Source organism: Micrasema longulum, unplaced genomic scaffold, assembly GCF_059751315.1.
Source record: "Micrasema longulum isolate JH-2025_06_02 unplaced genomic scaffold, ASM5975131v1 h1tg001328l, whole genome shotgun sequence".
Lineage (NCBI taxonomy): Eukaryota > Metazoa > Arthropoda > Insecta > Trichoptera > Brachycentridae > Micrasema > Micrasema longulum.
In genome coordinates, this window is record NW_028278515.1 from 196,761 (window position 1) to 217,418 (window position 20,658).

Genomic DNA, 20,658 nt, shown 5'->3' on the forward strand with positions numbered 1-20,658 from the left:
TTTTCTTTTTTTCATTTCTTGATATCGATCCAGATGGCTGGAGTTCAGATAAATGGAGTTCTACCATACATGCACAATAAAAGTATAATATATATTAAGAATACCTTCATAATAAGTTCACATTATTAAAAACATATTTTGTGACAATGTCAACATACAAATACATAACTGATTTAAACTGTAAATTTGATGATACAAATATATCTAAATCCATAACATACCTAAACCTACCTAATACCTACTAATAGTAAGAACAACATTATTGTATTTTGTCAGCTTCCTTACTGATGATAGTCACGGCACGTGTCTGATATACATATATTATTTACAGATCGTATTTATTACTACACTTTTAGAAAATAAACGATTTACATAACTAATTATACAAATAGAGACTGAACACATTGAATTGTGCTTCATACTAACTACATAATATGACTAAATACAATTATTATTACATAATATAATGTATCTCAAAATTGACAGACCGATACAGTGAAATTGGCTTTATATTTACACTCAGGAATTAAACCGAGTCTTATAAATTACCTGAGCCATTTCTCGGTCCAAAAAGAGACCCTACAATGGAACTCACGGATGGCATTCCACTATTGTTTGTTCTATTGGTTACGCTTCTATCAATATTGTTCAAGTTCTCGATTCTGTCGGAGCCGGAAGGATAAATGATGTTTCCGTTGCCGTTTCTCTCATCCCTGGGTGCTCCTGCTGGGTTTGACCTGTTGGCTTCGGAGCGAGTTCGAAGTTTGGCAGGCAGATCCCCCCCGTCGGAGTCGTGGTCAATACTGTGTACCGGGCAGGTCCTCTGGTATGCCACTGCGGACGCGTGTCCCGACCTGCCCGATGGCAGCGGAGTTCCTTCTTCCCACTTGTCAGTGTTGGGATCGTATACTTCCACTATGGCGAGGAAGGCTTGGCCGTCATATCCTCCTGAAATAATATTGTTAGATTTTAAAAACAATGTATGGAATTTCTGTCAGCGCTTCGAGCTGTTAACCATTGGTAAAGGCAACTGATGATTATGTGTTTTATTAACCGATTTGGTATACCGATGACAGTCACTTGTAAGCATTTTGAGCAATTTCAATGTTTTTTTACCGGTTAAGTGCCAAAAGCGCGTTGACACGCTCTCCGTTTCCCTACTCGGAGGGCCGGCCATACAAAAATAGCGTGTAAAGAAGTGTGCCTTACGCACCCATAGCATAGAGTTTTCCATCGAGAGTAGTGAGGGAGAGGGCACTTCGGGGAACTTTTATAGGACTGGCCTCCTCCCACACTCCTCGTTCTGTGTCGAACCGTTCCACAGACCCCAGTTGGCGAGTGCCGTCGTACCCGCCCACGACGTAGATCCAATGGTTCAAAGCTGCTACACCTGTGGAGATATACACTAAATTAATTCTGAATTCCAACAATGAAAGCGTCCATTTACTTAATGGTGCAATCACTTAATTTTTATAATAAAACTGTCTGAATATTGATTAATTATTTATTTCTAATAAATTAAATTCAACAAGGAAATACTCTTGGAAGAGTGATGGCTAAGACAGACCTATAGATGGATATTAGGCTTTTTGCTAACTCAAATATTCATATTTACATGTGTATATACGATGTATTTAATATAGTCGAACTAATTTTTGCAATAATTTAATTTCAATTTTAATCTTTTATATTTTTAAGTTTATTTAAATTCATATTCTTATTTTTTAAATTTTATTGTGACTATTATTACTATAATTATTGATATACATTAAAAAAAACTTATTATTACTACGAGTCTTTATAAATATTCTAGTGAAATTCTATTCGATTGTATAAATTGTATCTATTTTAAATTAATCTTATATGAAATCTAATGAATTGCTTTAATAACATATAATGAAAACTAAATTTTGGTTTATATACAATTTAAAATTTTTCTTTTGTGACTATTGGTGTTCACATATAATTGGTGAAAGATGTTTAGTGTCATTATTTTTTATTTTATTAATTGTATTTATATTGTGATATCTTTTACTGTTTGTGAACTGAAAATAAATAATTACCGACCGGTTTTGAAGCTACACAAGCTTCCTTATCAAGGCAGAGTCATTTAGAACAACAGTGCTGTAATGAAATTTTGACATATCTTATTTGAATATTGCTTGAATCGAGATTCTAAACTTTCCATAAAGGTTTATTTCCTCATTGTTCAATCATTGGTAGGAAATAGTAAAAATCAGAAATGGTTTTAAGTATTAATTTTTACATTTGAAAAATTCTATTTATTTTTAAATTGTTACTTTTACCACTGATTTTTGATTATTACTACCAATCAAACAAGTTTATATTATGAAAAAATTTAAGCTTATCTATCATTGATGATGTTGAATTTTGAAAACATGGAGATGTAAATTTTTACAATTTATTACCAACGTGAAATATATATATATATATTTTTAAATGTTGGTTAGTTGGCTATTTTTTTTAAATTTTAAAGCGAATACATTACAGAACAGCTAATTTAAAAAACCAAATTAAAAATCGTCCTAACATAGATCATTATATTATATCCGATACAAAGAAGACGAAATAAAAAAGACACTCTTCAGATGGAACACTTTCTTTTTAATCATACATTAAAAAAAATAATTCACTAAGGAGCGAACTGTCATGGCGTCTTTTGTTGTTGTTTGTCCAAGCACAATACACAATAATATTGTATTAACTTAACAATAATTTATAAATCAATATTTTAACTTAAAAACATAACATATTTAATTTGCAACAGACGCTTCAAAAGAAAAACGCAGTAGTTTAGTTTTTAAAAAGACATAACATATTAATTTTCCACAAAAAAGTCCACACCATAGAAATATAATAGTCCAGAAACCGCATACGTACATCAAACTGAAGCCGACTTAACTACTTATAGATGGGTAGTTTTACATTTTGGCCATTAGGTACTCTGTAAACGTCGCTTAGTACGCAACTGCCGATTTAAATTGAATTATGCCGTGTTGTGTCATTTGTAAGTGTCAAAATACTGCTGGGATTAAAAGCGAATGCGGTGGAATCACATTTCACGAGTAAAAAGCGAATTCACAAATAATATTATTTAAGATTTCAATTATTTTACTATCTGTCAGATTGTTAAATAAAATTAGGTGAACATTTTGTTTGTATTGCCAGGGTAGTCGAATTTTTTACCCGGCTTTCTATTAATATAAAAGCCTCAGTATAATATTAAACGGTACCAATTTACTTAAGGATTATTATATAACATAACACAACACAAAATTATCTTATATTTGTGTTATGATAATATATTGTTCAGTCTGGCAACATTAAGCGGCCACTTCACGCATGCGCGCAGGCGGGATGTCAGGTAGAGGGGGGTCTTTTGGACACAGTACGATGTATACAAACTTGGTTCTACGCCCTTTCTGATATATTATAAGTCTTAGACGTGGACACAAACAGAAAAAATAAAATATATGAAAACACATAACGAGATTGTTGGATTTTTAGACATTTTCAATGGCAAAATTCAAGACTTTAACATGAAAAAACTGACGAAAATTTACACAATTGTTTGGTCGGTTGTCCTAGCAACAAAAGAAACAATACGAAGATGCCATGATAGTTCGAATCCGGAATTTACAGACAAGTAAATGGCAGCGGTTTAAATGAGTGCTATCTACAGGCGTCGATAATGCAGGGTTCACTGGTCGTTCTCCAGGTGGTAGCACTCCACGCTGCTGCCCCTGAGCGCGCACAAAGTGCGTGCCACATTAGGTAGACTAACCTGCTCCACTTCTGGCTGTGGCCATGGAAGGCATGAGGGTCCACCGGTCGTTCTCCGGGTGATAGCACTCCACGCTGGCAAGACGCTGCTGCCCATCGAAGCCCCCGACCGCGTACAGGAGTCGGTTGACCACGGCAACTCCCACCCCGAGCCGAGCAAAGTGCATGTGGGCCACATTTGTCCAACAATCTTCATCTGGATCAAAACTGAAACAAAGATTTTCTATTAAGTTATTAAATATCTTTTGAAATACTGAGAACCTTCGAAAGTCATTCTATTGTACATCTAACCTTTAAGTGGCAAGTGGGAATAGTATGGTGATATTAATACAGGTATTTTTCAAATTCCGTCACATCCGAAAGGATTTAAAAGTTCGGCAGATATAAGAACGGAGTTTATTGAAGCTGGTGGTGCTCCAGTTAGCGTTCATACCATATGTCATAGACTCCGAGAATGCGGCTTTTTAGTAAAGAGACCTGAAAATAGCCATTTCTGACAAACAAGGTGTTTGAATGTTGTAGATCTCTTTGGTTCGGATAGAATCCAGTACGTGAGACAGAAATCGGGAGGACGAGTGTCTTCAGCAAACAGTGAAACATCCTGCTAGACAAATGATCTGAGATGCTTTTCTTTTTGAGGAGTGGAGCATTCATCAATGGAACTGTAAATGTCATATTCAATATGACTCACATATGTAATTAATATGTGCGGAAAATATTATTAATAATCATGTTTAAATTATTTTTAGACCAAGGAATTTACTAAAATTAATGAGATTTCAACACTGCATTGGCCCGGAAACAGTCCCGGTTTGAACCTAATTGAGAACCTGTGGCATGTAATGGCGATGGAAATAAACTTAAATGAAGACAAATATTCAATTTTATTCCCTATAGAGTCTTTAAAACTGATAAATTACAACAAAGAAGAATTCCATAAGTATTCTTTTCTCAAAAATGTTCTCCATCTTAATAAATCTTGATAAACGACCCCTTTCTTATTCGCTTTCTTCTCTAAATCCAGTAGAAAATAATTTAGCTATTCAATACTTGTAAAAAATTGTAAAAAAAAAAGTTTCACTTTATTATAGGAAACATTTATAAAGAAATCAGGGATAAAAAAGAGTTTTTTTTCAATATTGTGAGAAAAGACTCACAATTTTCAAGATCATGTCCCAAAATACGGCATAGGTGTGTACATTGAAAACTTACTATTCAACACTTTTGTGATACTCGGTGCCAGCTGAACCTCCAACAGCGTACAATAATCCGTCCATTACAGCTACACCAACCTGTTAAGTGACAAATATAAAATAAATACAATGGCATTTTTTTACCATGAAGTAAGAAATGATAATGTCGTTTGTTTATAAAGTTACCCTATTTCTAGGAGTGGACATAGGGCTGCACGGTCTCCATTGTTCCATACTTGGGTTGAAGACATCAACCCAGTCACTGTCGTACGATGTACCGGGCGAGTTGTTCCTGCCGCCGACTGCGAAAAATAAACCCTAAAAAAAAGAACAAATAAAGAATTAAGAATATTTATTTTAAAGTCAACATGTTCCCTGTCAAGAAGAATATTGTTTATATGAGAAATCGTATGCTTAAGATACGGATGTTCATGCATTCAAAGTAATTTTAATTCCTTAGTTCCATGGCAATTTTTTATTAACTTATAGAGATAAATTTACCTCACTACAAACTACAAACTTTAAAATATCTTTTTTTTACTTAAATTTAAATTTTTAACCATTTATGTTTTTTTTTCCTTCTCTTTTTTATACTCTTTTTTTATACTTTCATAATTAACCTTACATATAATTGCTTTATAATATGGAAACTTCACTGGTCCATTAGAGTTAAGTCTAATTGTGTAAAATATTAAACTTTGTAACTGTAATGTATGTTTCCTAAATAAAAGAAAAAAAAAAAAAATGATACAAAGTAAATTTAAAAAAACTTTGAAACGCGGTCTCGCTTTTCTTAATACAAACGATTCCTGTATTTTCTCCCTGGATTATGGCACTAGTGCAAAGATTTTTTTACATTCTATAGGTATTTACCATTGGCATGCTCCAACTTTTTTTTGTTATATTATTGTGTCGTGTGAATTTTTACCGCTGTGTGAAATGCGTCGTATCTCTAAGTACGATTTATGACCAGATTAATGAATCCTTAACGCAGGTATAGAGATATTTAAATTTATTGTTAAATACATTTTTTCCTATATGCCTATATATTCTATAAATGCGAAAATATTATTTTTCCATCAAATGTGAATTCTGGATAATTTTATTTCTACTCGTTTACTCGGTTTGCCACGGTAAAATTTTGGGCCACTGAGCAAATACTAAAATCAATAAGTAACCAAAAACACTAAAAAATTTCAACAGAAAATATAAGTATATTTCAATTTTAGAAAAACTTGTCTCTAGACCTGCAAGAAAACAAATGAAAAAAGATTAATTCAAGTACCGATTTATATTTAAAACAATAAAGTAGGCAACGGTTTTATGAATACATTTCTGTGAACATACAATTATTTTAAATAATTGTTTTTTTTAATAATTCCCTTTGTGTATTGCCTGTATATTAACCCTGGTGATTCTAACTTGATAGAAATTTCTTTGTCGAGATGCAGATCAAATTCTAAGAAAACGTTTATGTTAAATAAATCTTTTCTGTCATCGAAATAAATTGCGGATAATTATGATTGCAGTTGGTCTTTTTTGTATTAATGTATTAATTATAAATATTAATAATTATACATTTTTGTAATACATTCACTAGGAAAAAACTAATTGCTACGAACCACTCGGGTCTTAGTAATCACTGTTGATTTCATAATATTTTTCACATTAAAAAAACAGTTATTTAAAATGCAGTATATTGCTCATAAATTATTTCAGCAACCAAACGCGCTACCTACTATATCACAAGTTGGACATTTAATACGTTAAAAATATATATATTAGTAAATAATAATAATTGAATAAAATACAATTTATACAGAAAAGTAACACTCTGTATACAAGCTTTACATATGTGTGAGTAATGTGATGGCCTCAACATAGGCTGCGTTACCAACACTGACACAGAAAATTTCATTCTGATACTCTTTCTAAAAAAAAACACAACAAAATGGATTAAGTTTTGAGAGCGGAAAATGGGACAGCAAAACGTCGATTTTAGTTAGGCATAATCAGTTAGACTTTCTTAACACCAAAAAAGAATAAATAATAACTCAAGAACAAAATTCTGATGAGTTAATTGATATCTTGAATTCTGATTTGTATTTCCTCATTTCAATTCTTATTTTTATGGAGTGCGCTTTCAATTCTCTGCAGGAAAATCGATAGAATGGTATGAACTAATTAATTGAATTCACAAAGAATACGGAATGAGTACCTTGAGGAAGGCTCCCCCGAGGCCTGACCGCGGCACGGAGAGGGGAGGAAGGGAGGTCCAGGAGTTCTCGTCCAGATTAAAGGCGTCCATGGTGTTGAGGGAGTGGCGCAGATAGCCACCCGCGATGTAAATCACTCGGGGCGTGTTGGGTCGCCTTTCCTTCACCACAGGTTTCTTGTGTAAAGTGAGATCCTTAAAGATAATTTATAAGAATGAGTCAAAGGAAAAAAATATTTTTATAAATGAGGCGTGTTAAAACAAAGTTGGCATTCCACTTTTTTTCATTTTGAATAATATATGCAACAAATGTTTTATTAGTGCTTTTCCCAGACTGCGGATAATGAGGAAATTCAGTGATTTTTAACTAATATTTTTTGTTAATAGACTATTGAACTAAGCTAAGAAAATATTTTATTTTTATGTATGTTAAGGTTTTGTGATTACACTGTCGTGACGTCGCGAGTTCAAGCCTGTGAGTTTTCCTAACATTTAAAAGGGGAACCTCGTACCTGTTGAAACACACTAAATGTTGAAAAACACAATACTAATTTATAATTTACTGGTTATTGTTTACCCGAACCTGCGACATTTCAATGCAATTCATATTTATAAATTTTTGAGAAACTTAGCCTTGCAATTAAATGCTCTAATTTTTACACTTTTTCATAATCTCAAAAAAAAAAAAACTTAAAACCGTGTTGAGCTGTTTGAATTAAAAAAGTGCATAGACAATATATTTTAAAAAAGAAAAATATTTCATAATCATACGATGTAAACATTTTTTACATCCGATTTACCGTAACACCAAATTTTCTCATTTATTATTTTAGTTGCAAGAAGTTACTCTCTGAGTATATTTATTGCGATTAATCGGTAAATGATTAATTTATTTTCAATTAATTAAAGGTTTTAGTTTGTTTTTTTATTTTTGTTTTTGTCATGTAATATTTCATATATGCCGTCAAAAATGTATGAGATACTGCCATTTATGTTCCGTAACCTTTGCAGTCAATAGTATTTTTATTTCTGTATCCATCGCCATAACTAACTCATTTCAGACCAACGGTGGAGATTGCCGTCTTTATTTTAACACACCTCAAATGCTTGTGATAAATATTAAGACTCTTACTGCAGGACGATTAAAACTAATAAAAATACTTGGCACCATTAGGTTTTAAATATCACAATACGGGTGCAAGTGACACAGATTGCCTGTTTTCTTGTTATCTTGCATACATATTTACAAATTATATTTAAAATCAAACAATAGCAAGCATTTTTCTTTATTATAAGAGGCTTTTTTTAATATTGACACGATTGAGATGTTTTAATAGCCGGATAAATATTGAAACAAAAAAATTGCTGAAAATTAGGATGTGATAACAGGAGTCTTATAACGTGTTTGAAAATTATTACTTTGATATAAGTATATGTATGTACGCTTTAACGCAAAAATACTATGGCACAAACAAAAGATATATTTGTTATTTTTGTAAAACGTCAGTCAAGAAAAAATACAAATAATTCATCAAACAAATAGCACTAAAAATGAACTGAAAAATAAATAAAATACCTTAAATATCCTAGATAAGTATTCACGACAAGCGGGAACTTTTTTCAATAATGTACAGTTTTTTACTTGGTCCTTCAAAAAGTTTGGAGTTAAATATTGACATCTAACTGCATACAGTATATGTTCCATTTTAGGATACCTGTTTTCTTCATCATATTTAACCTAAAATAAAAAACAATTTAACAACAAATTTGCAACAACAGCTAAATAATAATAGACAATTTGATGGAAGAATATGGTTTCAAATTGAAGATTTTCTTTCAGATTAAGAAAACTTACAATGAATCTGGATTGGAATGCATGGTTAGACGCTGTGGTCATATTCAATAGTCATTTTTTAATTAAATTAAATGAACAAAACATTACTGAGAAAAAGAAAGGTACAATTGTTTTTGATTATTAGAATTATATTTTGAAATCATTATTATTTCAAATGGACAAAATTTTATACTTGCACTGAAATGAATAACTGATAATATCAGAAGAAGGAACTTACCCAATTGACTACAGCGTTATAAACTTCTTGTTCTTCCTGAACATTAAGTTCATCTTTTCTAATTAGGGAAACTAATTGTATTGCAGATAGCTCAAGGAATTCTTCCTCCTGACAGATCTGGAATTTTTAAAGTTAATATAGTTTAAACCACAACAGTTTTGGACAAACGTGGGAGTAGATGCTACAAACTGCAGACAGTTTGTTGGCTTTTGAAATTATGTATACAATACCAGTTATACCTGCCCTTTGCTTTCATTTTGTTCATACTTTCAAGTTTCTTTCTCAATATTTGCATTTCAAATTATTTTTTGTGTCATTTAAAAAAATTATGATTTTTGTAACTCGCATGCGTAAGTGAAAAAAGTGAGTCTTAAAGGATTACTGTCCCAGTTATATTTTTCTTTGCATATGTCTATTTGAGTTAGTAATTTGCCATTCGCCTTCCACACAGTAGACCCAGGCTCGAAGGGGGAGAACTATTCACGGGGACCCGTCACGATAGATCTTCACAGGTCACAGTGACGTCAGGAGCTTGAATAGCACTGACCCCCCCCTCTAAGAATAATAGTAATTTGTCATTGGTCTAAAGCATTAATAGCCCAGTTATATTTTGTTTTGTACATGTCTATGGGAGTTGTTAGTAATTTATCATTGTTCTAAAAATAAATAAATATAACCAGTTTTTTGGGATTCTTTTTCGGAAATAACAAATATTAAATTTTATATAAACAACAGACATATCCCGGGGTAATTACTACAACTAGGTAATCCTCAAGAATGTTACAAATAGACAAGTCATGCATTCAAATCATCATAATATGATTATAATGAATCACTACTCTCTTATTCGTAGCATTCAAGGAGGAAGATACAAACATGTGTTTTCAGTGGGAAAATAAAAAATGCTGATTTTGAAGTTAATAGGAAGTGTAAGAATCAAAAAGAAAAAACCTATATCACCTCTGTAAAGTGTCTTTCAATAAACTGATTGGCTTTTTGCTTGAGCTCAGTACATCCGTGTTGTTCCGCAAAGTTAGCAATTCCGATAGCGTTGGATGGGACCATTTGGCGCTCCAGGAATACACAACAGGCTTCTATAACGTTTGTTATCTGAAATTAAGAAATATCATTTAACAAACCCAAAAACTCTGGAACTCGGTTAAGCTTAGGTGTGATTATTCCCTAATATCTGTATATTTCATTTCTTTATTTTGTTTTATATATGTATTTAAAAGGCCCCTGCTGACTTTTACATCTTTTTAAAATGATTACAGAAGTACATAGGTATTTACGTATTTTTGTAAACTGGGAAGTAATATTTTGGTCTTCTGGAGTTGGGACTTATGTCTTAAAAAATGTGTAATAAACTGTTTGTGAGTAAATAAATAAATAAAAATGCAGACATATATATACAAAGTAAACGAATTACAAAATGCAGATAGAAAAAAAAAAAACTATAAGGGGACTCGGACACAACCCGTTAATAACAGCATTTCTTTAAATTTTGATGTATGAGATTCAACCTTACTTACCCACCCTGCCAGCATAATCTATAAATGAGTGGGTCGAATACAAAACCGCGACTGTGCATGATCACTGTTTTTGGAAAGACCAACTAACCCAGCAGCAAAAATACTATTTCTTCTAAGTTCAATGGGCAACTAGTGCGTGGTATAACAGGTAGCGAAAAGACTATTCATTTTAAACTGAATTTGCACATTGAACATAAAATAAATAGTAGGTTTTGTTGATCTTACCATAAATAGTGATCATGAAAAAAGCGGTCTTGCATTTAACCCCCTTAAGTGAGAAAGCACACAAAATATCATCAGTTGACAGGTAAAACTCATACAGACAGTACAGATAAGTACAGTACAGATAAATACAGACTCATAAGTACAGATTTATGGTAGAGGGACTTGTTACTAAGTGGTATGGTATTCTAAAGAATTAAGAGACATGCAAAACAAAAGAGATACACTTTACAAAATTGCAAAATTATCAAAACAACATGAAAAGTGGGAACAATTTAAAATTATGAGAAATAAATATTCAGCAGAACTAAAACATACAAAAAAAACAATATTTTCTTAACAAAATAGAGGAAGAAAGGGGAGATCCAACAAGAATGTGGAAGACACTAAAAACAATGATAAAAAATAAACCAGTTAATATGTTATTGAGAAATTTTGATAAAAAAATTGTAATATTATTAAAAGTTTATATTAGTTCTTAAGATGTTATAAACCAACTTAATAAAGCATAAATAAATGAGTTTCACACAGCTATGTAAGTTCAACACTGCGTATGGGCCAAGTCCCATTGATTGGTGTATTTAAATTTTTAAATTAACCAACAGACTTCCTGCATTTGATAAAATTTAATATTGCGAATAAATAATCCCGAAAAAAGCAAGCAATACCATGTATATCCCTAAATTCAATTAAGCGGAGGAGACATACTTGATTTGCGTAAAGGCAATACAGCAAAAACGCCATGCGTAACTGCCACAATTAACTTCGAATAGACGCAAACGATAGTAAAAACAGATTTTCTAATATAAATTTACAACACAAAATAAACAGCATTTAATTTAAAAGAAAAAGTTACCAAGCCCATTAAGCGATCCGAAACAGTTGTTTAGGATTGTATAATTCACCCACTACAGTTTTGCAAAAGATCTTTGAGAAATATAGAAATTTAGTGATATAAAGTCATTTTACCATAAATCTGTATTTAATGAGTTTTACCTGTCAACCGACATATGAATCATAAACTTGCAAAAACCAACAGTTTGGCAAATGCCAACACCCTAATAGAAATACAGTAAATTCAAGTAACCTTATGTGATTTCGTATTTATATTATTTAACAAATATATTATTATTCAGTGTTCATACTGTCCATTTAACAGGTTAACTGAGATAAACTTATAATAAAATAAATATAAAACAACTTTGTTTTCAACTACATTTTTTTTCTAATGACCGGTTTCAAAGCTTCTTTATCAAAGTTACTAATGATTTTTATCCTCTTTTATTTTTATTGGTGTTTTTTAAATGTTAAATTGAAAGATATGAAGCTAATAAGTCAAGTCATTTTGTCATGTTGTTCTTGTTGTAAAGATGGGAGGTGTGGAGTGAGATAGATACGATCTTTAAAACTAGACAGGAGTGGGCTAAAGTAAATATTGTTTATTTGGTTAAATCTTAGAATAATAACCTAATAGTTGCCCAAATGGAGAAAAAACATTCTATGATTATTGACCATAGAGTTGGCTACAGATTACAGCAATACAACGGGCCGTACGTACTTGCGTTGAGAATAGCAAGCGCAAACCGAAACCGTCCATTAAAAAAAAAAATTAAAACCTAAAACCAAACTAAAACCGAACCAAATATTCGAAAGGCTTTTGTTCTATGCAAAAGAGCTTAATGGCTTCTCTAGAGAATTATTACTCTGAGGGTTAAACACATATTTTTTTACAAAACACACAGTTTACCCTGAAGATGACTCCTGCAATGGTGGCCGAAATGTCAAAACGTCGAAACGGATCCACCTTACATCCGTGGAATCACCAAAAAACATACATATTGACAACTTATGTTAACGCCTAATAAATCTGAATACAGTTATGTGTGTGAAATAGAACCAGAACCCTGAACGGGTGTGTTCGACTTGATGGCTGCTCTCAGGTGAAAATCTTCAATAAGGAAATCAATTGGAGATAAGACTGCCTTGTTGTATAATGGTTGGCGCATTCGTTTAACATTCTTGAAGTAAAGTGAAATATTGATTTTAAAGGTGATTAAAAACTGCAATGTTCCATAGTTTGTAGACTGGTACCTGAAGCGTAAGGCTGCCCATCTTACTTTCTATGTAACAAAAATGATCAAGATACACCGCAATTGGAGTACTAATTCAGTGCCCTATGCGCCACTTGGTGCGCAGAGGGAAATGATGATTTATCCATGTAGTTAGCATCGAATTATTATTGATTGCGAGTGAAGAGCGTTACCCTGGGTACAGCTGCTTACCTGGAACATGGTGGCTGCAGGAAGCAATTGGCAGACGGTGACCTCGGTGACGCGGATGTGCCCCGTGTACATAAAGTACAGCAGGCGCGCCATGGCTGAAGGACAGAGCCCTTGCAGACGCACCTTGGACATGTCACACTCTTTCAGGCCGCCGGTGAACATGGCCTGCCGACAGGTTTAAACCGGGCAAAAGGTTAATGCACGCTATGGACCTTCACTGTCTGTATTCGGGGTACAAAGCAAAACTTTTTGTGAAAATTAAGATTTGTGCTCTTATGTACAATCCATTCAAATCTTTAATCAGCCTTTGCTTATGAGTGCATGACTGAACATTTTAACAACGATATTTTGAGTTTGTCCAAATTTTTGCAGACAAGGACTGCATTCAACTCCCTGGGGAGCTGTTAACATTAACATATTACAACAGAGATGAAGAACATTTTAAAGAAGGCAATATAGATGTCTAGGCATCTACGGGGCTTATGACCTGTCATTGGCTGGTCATAAGCCCCGTAAATGCCTAGACATCTATATTGCCTTCTTTAAAATGTTCTTCATCTCTGTTGTAATATGTTAATGAGCATTTTAAAATTAAATATTCTAGTGTGCCTACTAACACAAACGAAATTCAAATGTTTACTCGGTTCACTGACAGGCACTTACACATTAACATATGCTTATTAAAATTTAAAATACACTGCACATATTATTTATTTATACATATGGTTAAGTTTACCTTTTACAATGTTATATAACTTAAATACAGTATAGTAAACGCTAGACTGATCAAAAGGAGCAAAAATTAAAAATTGACCAATCAGAAATACCTCGAGCACAGTTCTTTGTAGGTGGTGCAATTCTACTCGGAGGTTTTGCATTTGATCCATAGGCATTTGAGAATGGACATGGATTAGTGCACGGTTTGTTGCAGTAATACATTTAAGAGCTGCTTGTACATAAAAAATATATATAAAAAAATATTGATTCCACTAGTTTCGGACCCCACGGTTATTGAAATTTAATATAAATATGTTAAATTGGATACCCCTCGACAATTACTCAGCTGTGTTGTTTGATAATCTTTAAAGATGATCATTGTCAATTTGTTCTTGTGATATGTTAATTTTATATTTTACTAGCTGAACCCGGCAATGCTTAGCTGTTGTTAGATTTAAGTATTACTTCCATACTTAATATTACAAATGCGAAAGTGTGTTTGACTGATTTTTTGCAAAAGAATAGCCGGAGAGCTGAGAAGTAAAATAGGCTACTTGTTTTTCATCTTGAAATTAAAAAAGGACACTTAAAAATAATGAAATATAGCAACAATGATGAACAATATTTGGAAATTAGTAGGTGGTAAGGTGGGCTGTCAAAAACAATTAATTTGAAATTGATTCTTTAAATTTCTAAAATTGACTTTCTTTTCTATCAAATTTAGAATTTTTGTAATTACCCTCTCTGATTCTAATTAATATTTTACATAAATTACTACTTTTTACCCGTGGCATCGCTCACGTGGTATTAGGGAGAAATTATTTAGGTAATTAATTAGCTGTGTTTAATCAAAAATAGTTTTTGTTTATCAATAAGAATTTTCCCAATGGAATCATATATTTTATCGGAATTTAAATTAGCTTGGTCTTCCAACTTTCGCTATGAAAGAAATACGATGATCCGTTAGACTATGGTGAAGTAGCATTGTTATTCTGTTCACAAATCCAAAATCCTACTGCAAAACTAAAACGAAAAGCAAACCGAACTAACTATATTATACACCATAACATAAACAAGTACATATATTTTTTGTTTTAAACATGTATATGAACATAATTAAATTACATTTCACTGTCTTTGAGTTTTAAACAACAACAAACCATCACGCCGTTTCCCAGGGGGGTAGACAGAGGGATAGAACCCCACTTTACTTTGTCTTTGCATACTGATCTCGTTTTCTCTACGTTCATATATCTTCTTATGCCCACACAATTATCCTGATTTTTGTCAAGTCCATCTTCAAGTATTTGTTGAATCTTGTAATGTCCTCGGTCTTCCTATTTTCTACATCCATCAATATTTGCATCGTAAATCCTTTCAGCCGCTCTTTTGCTGTTCATTCGCTATACATAAAAGTTATTTAAAAAATAAATAAGAGTTATCAACAAAAATGAACTTGAGAATAAAAAAAAAAACAGCTACCACCATTTCATAATAGTAATTAGATTTTGTAACACAATGGAAATATAGATACCTTAAAATAGGGGCTGGCAGCAGCTAACACAACTTTGTGCGCATGGAATAACTCTTCACCGACAACCAGAATAACATCCGTCAACATGTGGTGAGAGCGCATCATGAACATCATCTACGGAAATTAATTAATTACTCCTTGGTAAGTGACACGTGAGATATGTGATAATGTTAAGTAAGATAATATAAAATAATGGTAAGACAAAAAGAACTGTGAACAAGGAGTTATTATTTGATTAGAACATATTTTAATAAAACATTTCTACAGAAAGTGTAATAAAAAATAATATAAGAAAAAAAACTATTATGACATATGTATTTTTGAAACTTTGAAATATTTTTAAATAAATAAGTGTTTTTCCTTATTCTAAAGCATTTTCTATTGCAAAACACAAAAAATCTCAACATGACCAATCTTCACAAAATTTAATGTAAAAGTCAGAATGTAAATAAATCCAAATGTCAAAACAACAAAACTACTTATCGGATTCAATTCAAACCACTCTCTAAACGAAACCATAGAAACAGGCCACGTTGTTTGATCATTAATAACAGTTTTAAAAAAAGATTATCTTTTCAAAATCATTGTTACTTTCGATTTTTAACTATTACTAATGATCAATCTACCGTTTCAAAAATATTAATTTAGCCCCTAACTTTTTTTTACTGGGCCGATCAAAGATTTTAATAGCTTAAAATCTTCTCAGGATAATGGTGACCATTTTGCAAAAAACTGCGCATAAATCAGTCAAGTACAATTTTAGTTTATCGCAGACAAACAAATAAACATTTATTTGTATATATATACTAGCTGAACCCAGCCACGCTTCGCTGTGGCTTTATCTGATATTAATTATTAAGGGAGTAAATAAAAATAGTTTAGCAACTACACATTTATCTAGTGACTATGCTGTAGGTAGAATATAAGGAAATGCAATGTTCTGTAAATAATTTGAGTCAATCCATCGATTACTTTCCGAGATTTGCGGCCACAGACATACAGAACCTCAGTTTATTTATAGATAGATAGAGGAAGATAGAAGATGATGTAAGTATGTCTGAATTTAATACCAAGAATTCATTTAGTGCATGCACATCACTGCACATTTTTTGACAGAGTGAGACAAAAATATATTTTTTTGTAGGAGAAAAAGAAATAAGGCATGTCATAAGCAGAATATATAAAGTTCAGAATAATAAAGTTTTATGTAAATTGGCAACATGAGTTTTAGAATAAAATATAGCCAATGACACTTCTAGTTGATTATCTGTTCTAAGATTATTTCATCATTGTTTAACTTTTCATATAAGTATACATAAATATGTAATTATCTGTTAAATGATAATTTATTACGATAAACTTTATACCACAAATATGTGACAATGATACTTAATTATTGCAAATAAAAATAGTACACATACTCGAAAATTATCTTTATCTATATAAAAGGTAATGTCCTCGATGGACTAAATAACTACTGAACCGATTTATGTACGGCTTTTTTTTATGAGTTTTGGCCAGGGCATATTTATAGCTCTTAAAATCTTTAATCTGATTAATAGAAAAAAAAGTTAGAAGCGTAAATGTTATATGTACTTCATAACCAGAGCTGCATTCGACGAGAATGCATATACTCAAAAATTGGGAGGATGTTAATTTTTTGTATGCAAAACGTTTGTATTTGAATGTTTACTGACACATTTTTTTTTAATCGGGTTGTAGTCCTGTGATTAAGTTGTGTCTAAGGTTCTCGTCCCAGTAAATAATAAGATTGCAAATAATTATTTTACTCTAAAAAGGAGATAATTTCCCTATCTTCTTCTAATGGTACATAGTGCACTAAAGTGATTTACCTATTGCAGCACACCAATCATTTAGAATTTAGACGAAGGACTGAATTATTGCTGTGAACATCCCTTTTTACATAAAATTTTTCACCATCTCCCGAATCGAACCTGAGACCTGAATCGTCTACTTTCTATACCCGCCATCCCTATCATAGTAGATAATTTACGAACTTTAAATAAACATATTATGTACGCTAAATACCTTGAAAATTCTAATCGAATATTGAAGTTAAGTACATCTTTCGGATCCGCCGCGACGTCGACCAAGTGTCTGCTAATTATTAGTTTCTAAGATTTAATATTGTCTTATTTATTAGTGAATGTAAATAAATGTGCACATAATAAGGGGAGGAAGCATATTGAACAGCCAAATACGTAGAAAAAGGAAAAAGATCCTCAAAAAAGGTAAACAAATTTTGCTGTTTTTTGTACGGAACTTTCTTTCAGGATGGTTATGAAATTCTCACATATTCTTATTATGATTTCACACATTCGATCTTTTGTAAATACATATTTAGAAAATAAAGTAAAATCAGCTAATTTCTTATAAAATGAAAAAAAATATTTTATTTAAAAAAAATATATATATATTTATGTATATGAAGGGTATATGTAACTTTTTTAAAGGAATACGGCATCAATTCTATTATTCCTTCCATATTCATGATGAAAATAAGATTACTATTTTACATTATTAATGTTTTACATTTGTTATATTGATAAATAATATTGTTTAAAACAAGTATTATTATCAAAAACCTACATTTTTATTCTTAATCTTAAGTTAAATACTAAATATTATTTTTAATTTAAAATCAAAGATATTTTTCGTAAGTGTTACTTTTTTACTGATGTTGTAATTCTTTTTTACTGTTACTTTCAACTTTGAATACTTTTTTGTTGTTTTTTTATTTACCTTAATTGTATATTTTTAACTATTGTGTATATTATATTTCATATAGGTTGTTATCTTATATTGTATTTTTTTTACTGCCAAAATTATAATTTTAAAATATAATTTTGTAAAGGGTTCTTTGATCCATAAATAAAAATATTAACACGAGTGTTCACTCTATTAGAGAGGTAAAAACGTTATTATCAATAATGTATGGACAAACTATTTGTAATTTTATACATATTTTGTCAACATTTTTTCAGTAAACAAAAAAATGTATACGTATTTGTATTATTTATATAGTTTTGGACTATTTATACCGTTTTTTTTTATTAAAATGAATTAATTACATTGGTAACTAAAATATAAAATTGTTAAATACGAAATAATAATTAAAAAATCGGTAATTATAATAATTGTTATCAGAAAAAAATAAAACTGTAATTTATTCTAAATAAGCTTCTTTCCACCCGTAGAAAAAGTACGAAAACAACAAACATGTTAACCCTCCCTCCCCGGTGATGTGTAGCTAGTACACATTGCGTCTAATAACTATAATATCTTTATAAATATAATAAATATTGGGTTAAGATTTTAAGTATTCCTCCATTACACATTTACGTATCGACTGAAATAATTTGTGTTTCTAAAAAAGCATTTTATCGGAAATCAGGGATAAATTTCAAATATCATCAAAAGTATACTCACAGTATACCGATAACACCTGGCGTTACACGTCCACTACATGTCCAGACACGTAGTCCAGTACTAGCTACTTAGTAGCTCTCGGGAATTTGGCGCGGGTGCAGTTTCGCCCGAGTCGCTAGCGATACCCAATGGTTTTTTCATGTTTTCAGCAGTTAGATTTGAATTATTATCATCTTTGAATTAAATTATGGCTAATTAAAGCCATTCCCAATAAATATTCCATTTTTAAATCTCTTATTTTTTTCATGTGTAGTGACTACACAGCACCGCAACGCGCGGGTGTTTTTAGGACAGTAAGGGAGAGGTTAAACAAAATCCGCCATCTTCTGATCATTTTGTTTTATAATTATTTTTAAAACTCGAATATTGATTATAATGACTCAATAGGTACTTTCGTCGCGCTAAAACACTTGCTTCAAGCATTATTTTTTTGATTAAAAAAATTACCTTAATAAATAATGACAAACCGTAAATTTAAAAGTTGATAATAATGCTTACTTTCATAGCTTCCTTGATATAATTGGCCATGCAGAATGTAATGTCTCCCGTGTCATCTGGTTCCCCGGGAGGGGATGTATCTGTCGTTCGCCTCCCACCCCCCAGCACCTCCCCACACACATCATTCTCCATTCTGTGCAACTTCCCTGCACAGCTACAAAAATAACCAAATTGATTAATACTTATTACATATTAGGAAGATAGTGTAAACTGGGGTATTGTCGGCCGCCCTCTAGTATTTGGTATATTACATACCCACATAAATAAACAACGAACACATGAACAAATTTGATGAGATAACATGATAACAGTGTCAAATTGGAATAAAGTATAATCAAAAGCGCAAAAAAATGTAAATATAAAACAAATTAAATTTGACAATTAAAATGGACGTAGAAAAGTTACATGATAAAAAAGAAAATTTTACTTAATTGGCAATTATCATGATTTTTTTATAAGTTAACAAATTAATTTTATTTGAAAAATTACAAGATAGTCGGTACTATTCTTATTAAAATCTGTTAGGAAATAAGGGAGATATAAAGGATCAAAGTCTAGTCATTTGAATAAAGATAAAACAAAAAAATCGTGACGTCACCAAATATGACGTCATCGGATGCGGAGACAGTTTTTACGTAAAAATCTAAGATTTTAAGTGAGTAAGTGGAATGACTTTGATCAGTTTCGAACTTCATAAAAGGGATATTTGAATTGTTATTTTTTAAATAAGAAAATATTATGTTGTGTGAGCGAGAATATAATGAAAACTTAAATTAAAGTCAACCAACCCTTCGGAGTGGGGTCGCTTTGTTACATCATGATTTTATGTGTTGGTTTTGAAGATTTTCCAATTGTAAATTACTTACAAATTAAGAAAATGCGTGTCTTTGATAGGTGTTTAAGTCGCATCTCATGAAATAATTAAGCAAATATAAATAATATACTTCGATTCCACATAAAGTAAAATATATATTTTTTGATTATTGTAAACCAAAAAAGGCAATTTTATTATAATAATCGAAATATAAATCAAGTTTAAAATTTAAAAATATTATGGTGATTAAAAAAATGTACTTATTAAATAATTGACAAAGATGACATACTTGCTTTCTGATCAAATAAAATTATCAGTTAATTAA

General features: G+C 31.4%; 1 protein-coding gene across 3 annotated transcripts in view; it reads right to left on the reverse strand.

The window, feature by feature from the left end:
- Nucleotides 1-20,658, reverse strand: part of Keap1 (kelch like ECH associated protein 1) — a 41,681-nt gene continuing 21,023 nt past the window's right edge. For 2 of the 3 annotated variants that reach the window (XM_088235093.1, XM_088235092.1), the window contains 12 exons: nucleotides 19,520-19,673; nucleotides 15,572-15,685; nucleotides 13,321-13,485; nucleotides 10,245-10,394; nucleotides 9,285-9,401; nucleotides 8,789-8,950; nucleotides 7,216-7,407; nucleotides 5,184-5,315; nucleotides 5,017-5,096; nucleotides 3,806-4,011; nucleotides 1,214-1,390; nucleotides 1-948 (listed from right to left, as the gene is read on the reverse strand). In XM_088235093.1, the coding sequence (XP_088091219.1) occupies nucleotides 539-948; nucleotides 1,214-1,390; nucleotides 3,806-4,011; nucleotides 5,017-5,096; nucleotides 5,184-5,315; nucleotides 7,216-7,407; nucleotides 8,789-8,950; nucleotides 9,285-9,401; nucleotides 10,245-10,394; nucleotides 13,321-13,485; nucleotides 15,572-15,685; nucleotides 19,520-19,651 (2,037 nt within the window). In that variant the 5' untranslated portion in view covers nucleotides 19,652-19,673 and the 3' untranslated portion in view covers nucleotides 1-538. Of the gene's footprint in view, nucleotides 949-1,213; nucleotides 1,391-3,805; nucleotides 4,012-5,016; nucleotides 5,097-5,183; nucleotides 5,316-7,215; nucleotides 7,408-8,788; nucleotides 8,951-9,284; nucleotides 9,402-10,244; nucleotides 10,395-13,320; nucleotides 13,486-15,571; nucleotides 15,686-19,021; nucleotides 19,156-19,519; nucleotides 19,674-20,658 lie in introns of those variants that run through there. The other variant, XM_088235094.1, reaches the window with a different exon arrangement.